The sequence below is a fragment of the Exophiala oligosperma genome (genome assembly GCF_000835515.1).
Source record: "Exophiala oligosperma strain CBS 72588 unplaced genomic scaffold supercont1.6, whole genome shotgun sequence".
Lineage (NCBI taxonomy): Eukaryota > Fungi > Ascomycota > Eurotiomycetes > Chaetothyriales > Herpotrichiellaceae > Exophiala > Exophiala oligosperma.
This window is the reverse complement of record NW_015622823.1, coordinates 1,565,221-1,579,354: the sequence shown is the minus strand read 5'-3', so window position 1 is coordinate 1,579,354 and position 14,134 is coordinate 1,565,221. Positions and strand designations below refer to the sequence as shown.

At 51.5% G+C, this 14,134-nt stretch overlaps 5 protein-coding genes across 6 annotated transcripts; 3 read left to right on the top strand and 2 right to left on the bottom strand.

Annotated features, from left to right (window-relative positions):
* Positions 1–93: 93 nt before the first annotated feature.
* PV06_07002 (uncharacterized protein) lies at positions 94–1,833 on the top strand. The gene has a single exon (XM_016408178.1). It carries the CDS (start codon positions 174–176, stop codon positions 1,731–1,733), a length of 1,560 nt encoding a protein of 519 aa, XP_016261658.1. The 5' UTR covers positions 94–173; the 3' UTR covers positions 1,734–1,833.
* Positions 1,834–3,463: 1,630 nt separating this feature from the next.
* On the top strand, positions 3,464–5,763 carry PV06_07001. 2 transcript variants are annotated; one of them, XM_016408177.1, is made up of 2 exons: positions 3,464–4,064; positions 4,305–5,763. In XM_016408177.1, the coding sequence occupies exons 1-2, from the start codon at positions 3,843–3,845 to the stop codon at positions 5,343–5,345; spliced, it is 1,263 nt and encodes a 420-aa protein (XP_016261657.1). In that variant the 5' UTR covers positions 3,464–3,842; the 3' UTR covers positions 5,346–5,763. The 2 variants fall into 2 exon arrangements, with proteins under 2 accessions (XP_016261657.1, XP_016261656.1); XM_016408176.1 differs by having other exon boundaries at positions 3,464–5,763.
* Positions 5,764–5,914: 151 nt separating this feature from the next.
* PV06_07000 (uncharacterized protein) lies at positions 5,915–9,631 on the bottom strand (the record flags this gene model as incomplete). The annotated part of the gene is made up of 1 exon (XM_016408175.1): positions 5,915–9,631. One exon carries the CDS (start codon positions 9,629–9,631, stop codon positions 5,915–5,917), a length of 3,717 nt encoding a protein of 1,238 aa, XP_016261655.1.
* Positions 9,632–10,395: 764 nt separating this feature from the next.
* Positions 10,396–12,564, top strand: PV06_06999 (uncharacterized protein; the record flags this gene model as incomplete). Its single annotated transcript, XM_016408174.1, has 3 exons — positions 10,396–10,572; positions 10,625–10,708; positions 10,791–12,564. 3 exons carry the CDS (start codon positions 10,396–10,398, stop codon positions 11,625–11,627), a joined length of 1,098 nt encoding a protein of 365 aa, XP_016261654.1. The 3' UTR covers positions 11,628–12,564.
* PV06_06998 (uncharacterized protein) lies at positions 11,113–12,760 on the bottom strand. The gene has a single exon (XM_016408173.1). It carries the CDS (start codon positions 12,461–12,463, stop codon positions 11,729–11,731), a length of 735 nt encoding a protein of 244 aa, XP_016261653.1. The 5' UTR covers positions 12,464–12,760; the 3' UTR covers positions 11,113–11,728.
* Positions 12,761–14,134: the final 1,374 nt, after the last annotated feature.

The following is a 14,134-nucleotide window of genomic DNA, read 5'->3' as shown; positions in this document are numbered from 1 at the left end:
TCGGAAATATCGATGACCATCGGAAATAAACTAAAATAATAAAAATGTCACTTTCTCCAAATCTGTTAAACAGTCCACCTCAATCTCGCTGCCGCACCAACACCTACAATGATATATAGTCTTGACAACCTACTTAATTCAAAGCCTGCCACTGTTATAGGTTCCTACCAATCATGGACAACTCTCATTTTCGGACACTGCTCCAGAATGGAAAGCATTCCAACGACTCAGGCTCCAACTCTGCTTCCGCGGGGTTCAAGAAACCTGCACTCGGTTCGAGATCGCGTGCTTCTATTCCTATGACGCCTCGTTCGGTCGCAGGTTACAACCCCTCCAGAGAATTCTCTAAGCAAGTGGCTGAACACGAACGCGCTCGAGATGGACAACCTCCAGCGAAGAAATTCAAGTCTAGCGCCGCACCCAAAGGCACCAAACTGGCTTCGGGTTACCATGATCGCACCCTGGCTCGGCGGAGTGGCGAAGATGGCGAGGAGACTTCAGATGATAGAGAAAAGCGGCTTCAGGCGCTGGAAGAGATGTACAAATTACAGCAGATCGACGAAGCTACGTTTGAGAAATTAAAAAGTGAGATTGGCGTTGGCGGGAGTCTCAATAGTACACACTTGGTGAAAGGCCTTGACTGGAAACTGCTGGAGCGAGTGCGCAAAGGGGAGAATCTGGATCAGAATTCGGAAGAGAAGCAGGAGCCGTCGCCCCAGGCTGATAAAGTCGACATTGACGAAGAGTTAGATCAGGCGCTGGATAAAGAAGTTCAGTCCCGAGGTCCTGCGTCGCGGAATGAACAATCGGCGGAAGACAGTGGCACAACAGGTGAAGATCGACCCTTGACGCGGGACGAAATCTTGCAACGATTGAAGCAAAGTCGCTCTGGCACGACAAAGGCTTCAGCACAGGAGCCGGTTCTAAGCGATCGCTTCAAAAAGGTGGGAAGCGAGAAAAAGAACAACAAGAAGAAGTTTGTAGAGGTTGTCAACGGGCGAAGAAGAGAAGTTCTCGTTATCACCAACAAAGATGGCACAACCAAGAGGAAGACACGATGGCTCGATAAAGAGGAAGAGGGCGCCGGGCAGGGCAGTCAGCCACTGGGAATGGAGGTTCCCGCCGAACTACTTGCCAAACACAAAGCTGCCCTGGAACAAGAGGCCGCGGAAGACGATGACGACGACATCTTTCAAGGGGTTGCAGACTATGACCCACTGGCCGGACTTGAGGACGACTCTGACGAGGAAGGCAAAGCTGATGGGGCAGGCCCTTCTAAGCCAGAGGCTGCTGTCACCCATGACCAACCACGAAATTATTTCGGAACTGGTCATCAACAAGAAGAATCCGATGACAAGAGCAATCCAATTCTGAAAGATCCAACACTGCTTGCAGCTCTCAAGCGCGCTGCTGGTCTGAAAAGAAGCGAGCAGGAGGCTGGAGCAGATCAGAGCGATGGTGACCCTGAGTGTACTGCAAAACAACAACAACTACTTGCCCGATTAAAAGCACAGGATCGTGCGGATGCTGAGGATATGGACCTCGGGTTCGGCGAAAGTCGCTTTGGAGATGAAGACGATGATGAGGGTCCTGTATGGGACGATGAAGAGGGCACTAGCAAGAAGAGTGGCAGAAAAAGGGGACCGAAGAAACGCAAGGGCGACAAAGACAATGTGGGCGATGTAATGGCAGCCCTTGAAGGTCGGAAAAAGGACAAGGGACAGGCTGCATAGTCCTCAAATAGTCCTGAGGATGGGTACTGTGTAACCCGTATATCATCACACGAGAGTGTCTTTATCCGTACAGTCCTTTTCCATTCAGAGGTGGTCTTGATGGTCAACATCCCGGGCCTTTGATGATGACGAGGCAAGAGGATCTATGGGACTGCACTTCGGGCAGAGCGTTGTCACATTGACCTAGGGGCAGGCCACTTTTTGAATGATCAGACCAGATCCAAAGCCATGGCCAGGTTCATACTGTAGTCCGTACTCCGTACACTAGGGGTACGGAGTACTTCGAGGCAAATTGGCAAGGGCTAGTGGTGGATGGATGTTGGGAGGAGTTTGCCTGTGCCGATAGAACCTACTCCCTGGGTAGTGATAGGTACTGTACAGGGAGTACGTACCTGGTACTCCGTGCCGATACTCCGTAGTAAGGGAGTATTCATACAATATACTCCGTATCAGATCCCCAGAAACTGTGTCCGGTGGCTGGGAAGAGGGCCACATTCCCATCACGGAGGCACCAATGGATTGACGTCTCGCCGGTGACTGCACAAAATCAAGGCGTGATGAGTGTTTATCCTTGCAAAGACCAAGTTGTTGTGGTCGTTGTGTTTTGAATAATGCTGGCATCATCACTAACACGCCCTCCTCTTCGGATGCCCACCGGCTGACGTGTCTTTTTAGGTCTGGGTCGCTCATCACTAACCCGGCTGGAGAGGACAGTTCGCAACGCTACGGACTGACAGGCATTCGACCCCTAAAACAACGATCTTTCCCCCTCCCAACGACGATCCCCAGTCTACAGTAGTGAGTCTGTCTTGCCCCCCAAGCATCGGCAAAATTGGCACCTGGCGGTAAACAGTCAAGTTCCAGTCCAGGTTCAGGTATCTACCTAGAGAAGTACGGAGTAACGTGCATGCTTCTCCTCCAACCAACATGGAAGAAAGTCAACGAGGCAGAGGATCGACCGTATATCTACTGTGTATTTTTAACGCGTCAATCGCGGTGCAGTACTCTGTCTTGTCCGGAGTGTCATGGTACATGTTCACCATTGAGACAAGCTTTCCTTATCGTCCGGTCCGCTGATTCCAATCAAGCGAGGAAACCCATGTGTTTGTGCTACAAACACATCCCAAAATCCACTGGAATCATTTCCGAAGTCACGGTCAGGGCGCCTCAGCTCCAGCTTCGACTGGGCTCACGAAGCACGTCGTTCCCTCTCACTGGTGACTAGAGTCGTCAAGGTTCGGGTTCCTGACAGTAGCGGCCCCGGTGGACGCCAACTACGCCTATTTTGAGCCATGGCGTTGGAGCCCCTGCATGGTCGCTTCGAGGTGGACCGCGTTTCAAGCCAACATCTCAACGTTGACTGGCTGCCTCAATCCACGTCTGTGACAGGAGGCTGAACGGGCCCTCGCTGTGGTGCAAGGCACTATCCCCTTTTCTTTGGTCAGTTCACACGCCAATGCTGCCTTTCCAGCCTCCGACCGCCAGACTGACCATCGAAATGGAAACGCCAACGTATTGGCATGAGCCAAGTCCGTCAAAATGGGCCACCGACAGTCTGGATTGCACGTTATCGATTGAAAAGACGGGACGCTTTGGTGTGTTTTGTACTCAGGTCGTAGGTACCTTGTCCCAAGACCCAACAAGGATTCCCCGTCACACAATCGTCCACCATGAAACGTGCCAATCCACCTCCTGTCGAGTTTTCAACAGCCTCCTCACTCCCCTCCCAACCCACATTCCTTGCTGTCGACCCTATATCTGCTGCTCTTGTCGTTTCATTCCCGATCCCTCCTCTTTTTTTCTCTCACTCCGTTGCTTGGCCTTCGATCTCTCGACACGTTTGTGCGACACACTGCACCGCCCGTCCTTCTTTCTACACCGACAAGGCTAACCCTTCGTCTATTCTCCGTTTCACTCGCTAGAGCTACGCTCGTGGTCACTCTTTCACCAACCAGACCGTTCATTGATTGAATCCCTGGTCCAAAAAAACCACCCCAGGAGGGCATATACTATCCGAATCCATCGATTTTCCCAAAACACAACATCCACAAACGAAAAAGCGTTATCCCAACCGAACACGCAAAGTACCGTGCACCCTCAGATCTCAACATGGTTTCCCAGATCCTTTCCCTCGTGGTGCTCGCCACTACCGTCTTGGCTCACCCTCAAAGACACCATCACTGGCAATTCCATGGTACAGGCACCGGTGGGGTGGCTGCCCCTACTGGCGGTGCATTCCCCATGAACAGCACAGCTCAGACCAACAACGGCACAAACCTTCGTGGCTCTCCTGTCGAGTCTCAAGAAGTCACAGCTGTCATGACTGTCACCGTGAGTCCGATTCCCTTGGAGTCATCGACCGACGATGGCTCCGATGCTGCTTTCTCCAGCGTTCCTGTTGTTGCCAATGCTGCTGCTACGAGTCCAGCGGCAGCAAGTGCACCTGCTTTGTCCAGTATCAGTTCTGCTTGTGCTTCGGGTTTGATTTCCACCATTACCAGTACCACCGTTGAATTCGTTACTGTTACTGCGACTCCGGATGCCAGCCCTGTTACTGACAATTCTGGCAAGAACATTGCTGCTCCCTCCAGCTCCTCTACACCATCAGAGGACACAGGGCTCGAAGAAGGTTTGGCTGGGTCTTCAGCCTCCGTTAGCCTCGCCGCAGGAACTCCAACAGCAGGTGCATTCTTTGGCAGACCGTCCAATGGAGGCGGTGGTGGCGGCTTCTCGTTCTCCGCTCCTGAAGCATCGCCGTCATCTGTCGCGATGTCAGGCTTACCAACCACATTCGCAACCATGGCCAGCTCAGCACTTGGCTCTAGTGCTGCCAGCGGCACGTTTCCAACAGCATCTTCCGTCTCGAGCTCTACACCCAGCACCGGTGGAGGTTCCTCTTCCGGCGGCGGCAAGAAGGGCCTGTCGTACAACACTGCCTCTTTGACCGACGCCTTCGCAGGCAAGGCCATCTCTTGGGTGTACAACTGGGGCTCTACCCCAGATGGGACTCCTCTGTCCGGAGCCGAATACGTTCCCATGTTCTGGGGCTCTCAATCTGTGTCAGGATGGTCCAGTGCCGTCTCATCCGCCATCTCCAGCGGCTCCAAGCACGTTTTGTCTATCAACGAGCCTGACTTGGCCTCTCAAGCCAACCTCGATCCCGAAACCGCCGCCAAACTCCACATTGCAAACGTCGCACCCTTGTCCGGGCAGGTCCAAATTGGATCTCCAGCCGTCACCAACGGTGCCGGGACCAGCCCGTTGATGGGCATCGACTGGCTCAACGCCTTCTTCAAGGCGTGCGCCGGTCAGTGTAACATTGACTTTGTCGCTTTCCACTGGTACGCCGATGCCGGCCAGATCGCCAACTTCCAGCAACACGTTCAAGACGTGATCGACGCCGCCTCGTCCAACGGCGTCAACAAGGTCTGGCTGACAGAGTTCGGTGCCACAGGCTCCGACAGTGATGTGGCCAACTTCCTCTCGCAAGCCGTCGAGTACCTCGAGGGCCAGTCCGCGGTTGAGCGCTACGCGTACTTCATGTGCAGCGACGGCATCTTGGTCAATGGCAACTCCATCTCGAGCCCCATCGGCAGTGCCTACGTCTCTTAGAAAGAGATTAGTTCTGTACCTTTTGGCTCCTGGGAGATCGAGTTTGTGTTGCTCATAGCGTTCGCTTTAGCGATTGGCATCCCAAATCGGAAGGGCTTTTTTTTTGGCAGGGGTTCAATTCTTGTGTGTATATCACTTTTCGGGGACTTGAGATACAAAAACATTGGTGGCGGTGGATTTTCCTTTTCCTACACATCGGCAGAGTCGAACAGTGCTCTCTTGTGTCGAAATGAGGCTCTAAGCTGAGGATGTCTGACTGAGGGGACTATGACGCATTTTTCTTCTTTGCTCCAAGACATGGATTTGTGAACGATTTGAAATGGCATATAACGAACGACTTGAAAGAAAAAATGTATGTAGCAACATGCGGGAGTTTCATTTCGATATAAAAAAAATGGACAATCCTTTCCCATTCCCATCACACTGTAGTGTACCTCCGTATATATCCGCGTATATACGGAGTACACAAAAACATACTCCGTACAAGTGCGAACTCGATACGCCTACCGCTATTATTTAGTATCCCGAAAAATGACTGAAATGAATCAATATTCATCAGTCCACCGAGACTATTGCCGCACAGCATCGATCCCATATCTCTTGGTCCCGTCATCGCGAAGCCACCAATTCAGTCTGAACAACCAGCCATCCAACGCTCCGCTGCCCATCAATTTCTTATTGCTCATATGCACAGCGCCTTCTGGCAGGACGGGCTTATCTTCTTGACCCGCAAACGTTTCGACTGTGGTGAAAGTCTCACAAAATCGACTACCGGCCCAGAGTACCATCCCACCGGCAATGGTGCAAGGGTTATGCGGCACGACCTCCCTCGGCGGTGCGAGCCAGACGGCAAGTCCGCCACAGAGGGTCATGACACCCAATATGACCTGGAGGGCCAGTTTCGACGCGTTGTTCTGATGCACGCGCAGCACGCCCGTCAGTGCGGTGGCGTTGCCCGACAAAAGTTGCGCGTTCGCGGCGGCCGTGGGCACGCGCATGTTCACAGATATCGCCTGGGCCATGTACCGGCGGTAGAAGGCCTGGATGGCCGAGACGACCTCGTCCGGGCGCTCAGGGTCCGCGAGCCAGGCTTGGGGAATGGGCGATCTCCCGAACAGCACACCTTGAAAAAACCCGTCGATCGTCGACCGGGCAATGCTGGACGGAACGAATTGCGTCTGGTTGAACAAGGATAACTCATTGTCCATGTGAACCTCGAGGCGATAGGGGAAGCTCGTTTCTCCATTCGGCCCACTTTCGAGAACGACGTGACCGCTCCCGCTCTCGTCCAGAGTGGGTGGGAAGTCCTGCGATATAGAAAGGTCTGGGACGTTCAGCCAGAGACGTACCGGCACTTGTTGCATCTGCTGATAGCATATACGAGTCGTGATCATGTTTTGAGAACCATCGTTGACGTCGACATGGCCATAAATGAAAGCAAGTGATGGGCATCCTGGCGGGTTGTCCTTTTGGGTCGAGGGTGCCAGCTCCCCTGAGCTTGATGCAAGAACAGCGTCGAATGGCCCGACGTGGATGTCCAGCATCTTAGCCACATAGCTTGAATTTTTTGTGAATGGCAGTTGCCAGCTTTGGTCGATATCCATGCTTGTCATGTTGCCGCCGGACCCGCCGTACGGACATTCTCGTGGAAGTGAGAACGATATGCTGACACTTGCACTGGGCCCAGATGAGGGATTGTAAAATGTCGACACGTTGAATTGTGCAGTCGGCAAAGTAGTGCAATTCAGAGACGCTCGTAGAGCACTGGTCGTGAGGCTCAACGTCGCTTGACCCTGTTTAGAGGGCTTTGGCGGATCGCCTGCTGCCTGAAGTCCAGGCAGAGCAAGCTCGTCGAAGGTGAACTGTGGAAATGTCAAATTGGAGCTCTCCGTCAAGCTTGTCAATACGGCAGCTCCGCTATCGTTAAGAGCACTGTTCTGCCATGTTGTTTGAAAGGAATCGGTCCTCTGAACTAGCATTGGAGCGGTGGTCGGCACGAAATCAATCGTGTAGAGTCCAGAACTGATGATAGTCAAGACGCTGCCGACGAGTGCTGCAGTGCCTGAAAGTGCTGCACCCCAGTATCGTCGTCTAAGCGACTGCCAAACTGCATAGGGAGCAATCAGCCCGATGACGTTGGACATGATACTTGACTGAGGCGGCCGAGCTTCAGATTTCAAAGCATTGTAAGGCGCAAGAACAGCTATGTTGAAGTCCACGGAATTGAAAAGTGTTGCAGAGAGTAACATTACCAAGGCCGGAAGGTATCGAGTTGTTGTTTTGGAGGCTAGAGAGTCTTCAGAAGAAACGCTAGCGATACCATCATGGCGGTCTGACGACACTTGAAGAGCTTCAAGGGTCGCAATGATTGTGAGTGGTAGTATCAAAGTTGTTAAGACGAAAATCCACCGGGCAGCAAGAGGTTTCCACCAATTTGAGTGCGAGCCTTGGTCAGGTGTGGTCATGTCGGACAACGGGTCAGATGCAAGCAAGATTGACTCATGTTCCTGAGCGTCCATACCGGTGGCAAATGTGTGATTGTTCAGCTGTGCAAGCATGTTGCTTTCGGAGAGTGTGCCGCAACGACTCAGGATATTTCGAGCTACACGACTTGGTTGCAGAAGCAATGCGTTGAAAAAGGGTTGGTCCGGATCTCGTGCAACGATGTCTTGGGGTCGCTTCCAGAGAATGAAAGCCGCAATGATCATCATAACAATAAAGCCCGAGACCATTGACCAAAGAGACAGATCGTTCAATTCAAGCCTCTCCTCTTGGTAAACTGCTTGTCCTCGGAGAGGAGTGTCAACTTCTTGGGTAAGATACTTGCTTACAATTTGAACAGCAACAGTTTGGAAGACAGTTTCCGCAGCCTGTTTAATCTTATTCTCGTCCATCAGTGCATCATAACCACCACCCATAGTATTAGCCATTACCTTGAACATGGTGTTTGGGTACTCTTCAGCATAAGAATCGAAGTTGAGATTTCCAAACATCGAAGCTGCTGCCGTTAGAGATGCAGTAAACAGCTTGCCAAGATCAAAGCTCGAAAACCCAGGCATTGTGTGATTGACGCCTGGCGCAAGACGAGTGACTGTAATGTTCGTTGGTGTTTGCGAATAGTCGTAGGTGACATTCACTTTCTCTATGGCATAAGTAGATCGACATGCTATACCGACAGCAGCGTCAACCGACGTCGACCAAGAAGTCGCAGTAACACTGTCCCCAAATGCGACAGGGGATGAGAAGTTCTGAAGAGTCTGATTATAACGGAGATCGGCCAGGGTGAGAAGCTGCCAATTATCCGCTGTTGCTGAATCAGATTCATTGAAGCAATTCATCCTTTGCACCAAAGGACTAAGCTGACGGGGTGGACAGCTGAAGAGTTGAGGATTAAGAGCATATACCGGAGTACCATCCCCATTCTGGAGCAGCTGACATTCATCAAACTGTAATTGTAGATAGTCCGCTGGGTGCAAGTCTGTGGTATTGGCTGGCTGCAGTTTGATAGCAACTGGAGCAGACTGGCATTCGAAAGACGGGATCAGAGCATTCACGGTTGCTGTAACAGTCTGAAGTCCCACCAAAGAGCCCGCAGGAGGTCTAAATCTCTCATATACAAGGCCTTGGTTAGTCCCATCCGTATAAGGCAGACCTCTAGAGAGAATGCCGAATGCTGTATATACCAATGAAGAATCATTGAGAGTTGTTGAAGGTGCAGATGAGTTAAACAGCGATCCATTGAATATGGTGTGCTGAATCAGGCCCAAATCTGATTGCAGAATGAGCTTTGGAGCCGTCACGAACAAGCCCGTTGAAAGAAGGACGATACATTTCAACAACATGAACCCTAAAATACCGGCCGTAACGGTGTGATGCTTGCTAGAAAGAGACTTGTGAAGACTGGAGACTTGAATAGGTGAAACGTAATCCAAAAGGATGTTCGATGAGCCCTTCGATGGCTCTTGGCTAAGGACAGCCCATGGAGTAATCGCTTTGCAATGATAGTCAACCTGTCGCCAGATTGCCACCACAATGACCAACAATGCTGTAGGACCGTATGTCCATGAATAGTGATTGTTTGTGATAAGTTGGATACCTTCATTTCGGTTGATGTAGTTCCAGAGTAATACAAGTACAACAATAAAGAGGGCGAAAATGCCAGTAACCGCACTCAACACGGTAGTCGAGAGCCATATCGAATTCCACATCGAAGTTCCATAGCTCCCTTGCTGTATTTTCTCCCTGTTTCGAAACCGGTAACGTAGTGCCGAGAGATTCCAAGCCATTCCCAACGATCGGAGGTAGAGCGATGAGGCTTGTTGTGAACGAGTGTCGGCTTCCAGAGAGAACATGGCAGAGCCAGACATTTGTACAATTTCTCACGATCATCTGGCCCGCTGGCCATATTCCAGCGCCAAACGCGGCACTTGACCATGTTTGGACCATAATTGGGCGCTTAACCTGCAGTGGGCTATTCTTGAGCAAAGAGCAAGACGAGGGGTACTTACCTAGCAATAAAGTATCGGCAAGATGTGAAAAACGTCCACAAGGGTCCGTACTCGGTCATACATTCAATCAGTTGGGTCGCTCACCTTCAAAGCCGCAACAGCAGCACGGTAAGTTCAGTAAGCAAAGGTAGAAAGATGAAGTGAAGTTCCATGAAGCACATAGACTTAGATATCTCAAGTCATACCGTGGCCGAGGCAATTCTGGAGGCCTCTATTGCTAATTTGAGGCTGTGGCGGGTAATGAAACTCGGAGATCAAAGTATTCTTGTCGCTACGGCACTGCCTCATTATGCGCTTCGAAATCGTCTAAAGTATGCCATACGGACACTCGTGAGGGCAAGTAAATATGGGCGAGAAGTTTGAAGAAAGTTGGCGTTGGCTTGATCAAGAGTTCTACGCCCAAAAGTAAATCCTTCCGCGGCGCGTCTTCGGCAACAAAAAACACGTGTCGTGTTGGCCCTGAACAACCACAAAATCCTAGATATTGACTTCTATGCCAACCAGCTTTTAAGAGTGCTGAGAATATACCTAGAATTACCAAAATGTTCGGTGCTCTTAATCGTTTCATCGCTCGTCTCGACGGAGAGCCCGCGTCACGACCAGGAGAGCAAGGCTCTTCGGACAGCTCATACGGTTTCCAGGTCTTGAAGAACACGAACAAAGACCTACACCTAGAACCGTGGTTCGACTTCATCATCGGGATCAATGGACATTTTATAGTATTTTGTACTCGTCCAAGGGATGAGAGTGTGTACTGACGTCTCGCCAAAGGACTCTCCCGACCCAAACCTCTTCGCTCAGGAAATCCGCAACTGCGCCGGCGCATACTGCTCATTAGACCTGTGGAGTGCAAAGGTATGTATATACACATCTGACCCAAGGTATTTACATAGGCATATATACATGTCTGGCACTACTAACCAGATACTGCTTGCAGGGCCAAAGGACACACTCCCTCACTGTCCCTGTACCGCCTGATGGCTCGTTGGGACTCAGTCTACAACTCGCACCCCTCAACTCTACACAGAACATCTGGCACGTACTCACGATACCGTCCCCCCTCTCACCAGCTCACCAAGCCGGTCTCCTCCCTCACAGCGACTACATCCTTGGCTCCCCGAGTGGTACCCTCAAAGGAGAAGCGGCATTGGGCGAACTGGTCGAAGATCACCTCAACAGAAGTCTTGTCTTATGGGTCTACAACTCGGAATTTGACGTGGTAAGGGAAGTCGAACTGGTGCCACGAAGAGGATGGGGTGGTGAAGGTGCACTCGGTGCCGTGCTTGGATTCGGTGCGCTACATCGCCTGCCCGTGGGACTGGGCGAAGAGGTTCAAGCACCAGGAGAAAATCTATTTGACGCGGACACGAAAACCGCAGATGGACAAGGTGCAGCAGACTCTGCCAACAGCTTCCAGCCTGCCCCTGCTCAAGATCTTGCTCCACCACCGATGGTCAACCCGAATGTCCCGCCGCCCCCGATGATGAACCCTAATGCTGCACCTCCAGCTGGACCAGCTCCTGCTCGCGCACGGAAAGGGAGACATCACGGTGCGATTTCCCCAAGAGGTGGATTTGATGATATGTTTGCCGAAGGAGCCAAGAAGAGCGCAGAGCAGGACCATGTGTCATCTCGAAAGGGCACACCTGTAGCGCCTCCGCCAAAGACAGGCTCTGCTGGGGTGACACCACACTCGACAACCCAGGAAGGATCTGATCCGCTAGAGCAGGCGGGCGAAGAACTTGGCGAGCCAGGCGAGGCTGAGGAAACCTGAATATGAGTAGAGTGTCCAAGCCCCACCTCTACTTGTCATGTGGTCCGTATTGTTGTCTCTTGCAAGACTGCTGGTAAACGGGAGATGTTGCAGACCCTTCATCAAGCTCCTGTCTGCCCTACCTCATCCTTCCACCAGTCAACAAATTCACGGATCCGACGAGACCTCTCCGCGGCCAATTGTTTGCCAGCCGGTGTCTTCATCATACTCTCGAGTTTCAGCAACTTGTCGTGGAAATGCTCAATCGAATCCTCCAGAGTCCGGGCACCCTTGGCACCGCCAAAGGTGAAGCACCGACCGATCCCGATCGCTCCAATCGCGTCGAGCCTGTCAGCGTCCTGAACAATGGCGAGTTCCGGAAGGACCTCCAGCAAATCCAAGACACGCTGCGGGTTTTTGACCTCGGAGGAATACGACACGCCCTCGACCAACACACGCATCTGCTCTGCATAGTCCACGGACATGCCAGCCTCGACGATGGCTTTGATAAGAGGTGATGACGATGACGACGACGATAACAACGACGACGAGCTTTCGGTGGTGGGGGCCATGTACTTTTTGTCCTCGACGTCGTGGAGCAACGCGCCCAGGATCACATTCATGGGGTTCAAGGCGGGCATGGCTCTGCGTTTCCGGTCGTCTTCTTCCACCGTGAGGATGGAGAGAGCATTATTGACGACTCTCTTGACATGGCCAAAGTCGTGGGACGCGTCGAACCGTGGGTCCTGGAAGTACCGTTCGGTGAAGTCGTGGATCTTTCTCACCACTTCGGCTTCCTGCTCCGACAGGCTAGGGTATTCTGCCGGGTGGATATATTCGCCACCGCCTCCAGACATGTTGTGTTGAGCCTTGCGAGGACCTTTCTGGTCCCTGACACCCTGTATTCTGGTCGAAAATGTATACCTCGTTGCTCGTCACGATTAGATCTAGATCAGCCTAGGCTTTCTTTGCTATCGTCCGTAGGTAATTCGTAGTTTCCAAAACGATCTGAAGACGGTGTGCCCACTTTTTTTCCTTCGAGACCTGACCAAGGGCCCAAGTTCGTGATTCAAACGGCGCAGAAAAAGGATCAGAGAAACCACTGCTCGTACGGACGTACGTGTCAGCTCGTTCACTGTACGCCTTGCGGTGTAACGCTGTCCAGAGGGCGGCCGGTCGAAACGTACCTGGGAGATCAAAAGTGAAAATCATGCAGGGTTCAACAAATGGCAAGGCCCGAACGGCAGGTAAGCTTCCCAGGTTGAAAATCGGACACCCCGGGGTGAGCACAGAGTATCGTGGGCACCGGGTTCCAGTAAAGCGCCAAGATCGGAGTTTGCCGGAGAAACAGCCTTCACTCCGACATTGCGAAATAGGACAGCGCTGCACTTGACAAACTCGAACAGGATAACTTTAGGTATCTAGTGTACTCCGTAGAGCAGATGAACCATTCATCTGCATTCGATGTCAACATATCATTTCCTTGAGAATTAGATCCGTACGTGGAAATATACCAGTGAAGCAGAGGGCCGAGTCAGAATGATGATCGTACGACGCCATCAGATCCTACAGAGACACTGAGACTCTTCTTGCAAGTCCTACTCAACGTGACCACTGGACCAGGAGGTGTGACAATACGTACTGCCTCCAAATGGCCTGTAGTAACAATTCTGCTCGCGCCAGCGTCGATATGATATTCGCCAGAATCCTCGCTGTGTACTAGTCTCAATGATCATCCACAGATGCGAATTGAGGAACTCTAGTGCATGGACCTGGGCTTCTTGTACCCTCTGTACAGTCTTGTTATAGAGGCTAAATTAACAATATCAACATTAAATCACGGTAAGCTGGATCTTGAATTTGCAGTTTTCGTGGTTATCGAGTTGGCAAAGCCACCAAAGCACAGGAGAGCCCTGGTGTCTCTTGACAGCGGCAATGATGAAAGGTCTGAAAATGAATCCAGAGCTGCAGCCCTAGGCTATCCAGGCATTGGTGGCAATCGGGGTTTTCATAAGCCTGAGGATGTGCGAAGGTTGACTTGTCGTACTCTCTTGTCCATGTGGCGAGCATATTCGGCTTTCCTTTATGTAAACCAACAGCCACAGCAGCCAAGTTGACCGAGGCAAATGGAGCCACGGCTCAGCCAGGCGCTAAAGTATTGCAAAATCAAAATCTGCAGCACCAAAAAGCCTTGGCTGAGCACCTTGGAGTTGTACTCGTATGTTGTAGCCACAGACATCATAATGACCAGCAGACTTTTGACCTAATAATCTCTGTGGAGTAGAGGATGTTGACCGATGCCCTTGATACTCGTACTCCGTAATCATCGGGCTCCTTGTACACGCTCGGTAACGCGGTTCTAGGCAGACCCGAACATTCCGAGGAAATGGGATTCTCAGGGCTGACATAAGGAATTGCATGTCTCGGTCAATGGGAATCTCACTTGGTCCCTTTAGCTCGAGATCGAGCAGTTTAGCGAATTCCAGATTTTCCAACTTTTGTTGGGCTCTTTCGTCACCACGCAGGTG

Bases quoted from the DNA above. Each gene is read 5' to 3' on its own strand.
- PV06_07002 (XM_016408178.1), top strand. From the start codon at position 174: ATGGACAACTCTCATTTTCGGACACTGCTCCAGAATGGAAAGCATTCC.
- PV06_07001 (XM_016408176.1), top strand. From the start codon at position 3,843: ATGGTTTCCCAGATCCTTTCCCTCGTGGTGCTCGCCACTACCGTCTTG.
- PV06_06998 (XM_016408173.1), bottom strand. From the start codon at position 12,463: ATGTCTGGAGGCGGTGGCGAATATATCCACCCGGCAGAATACCCTAGC.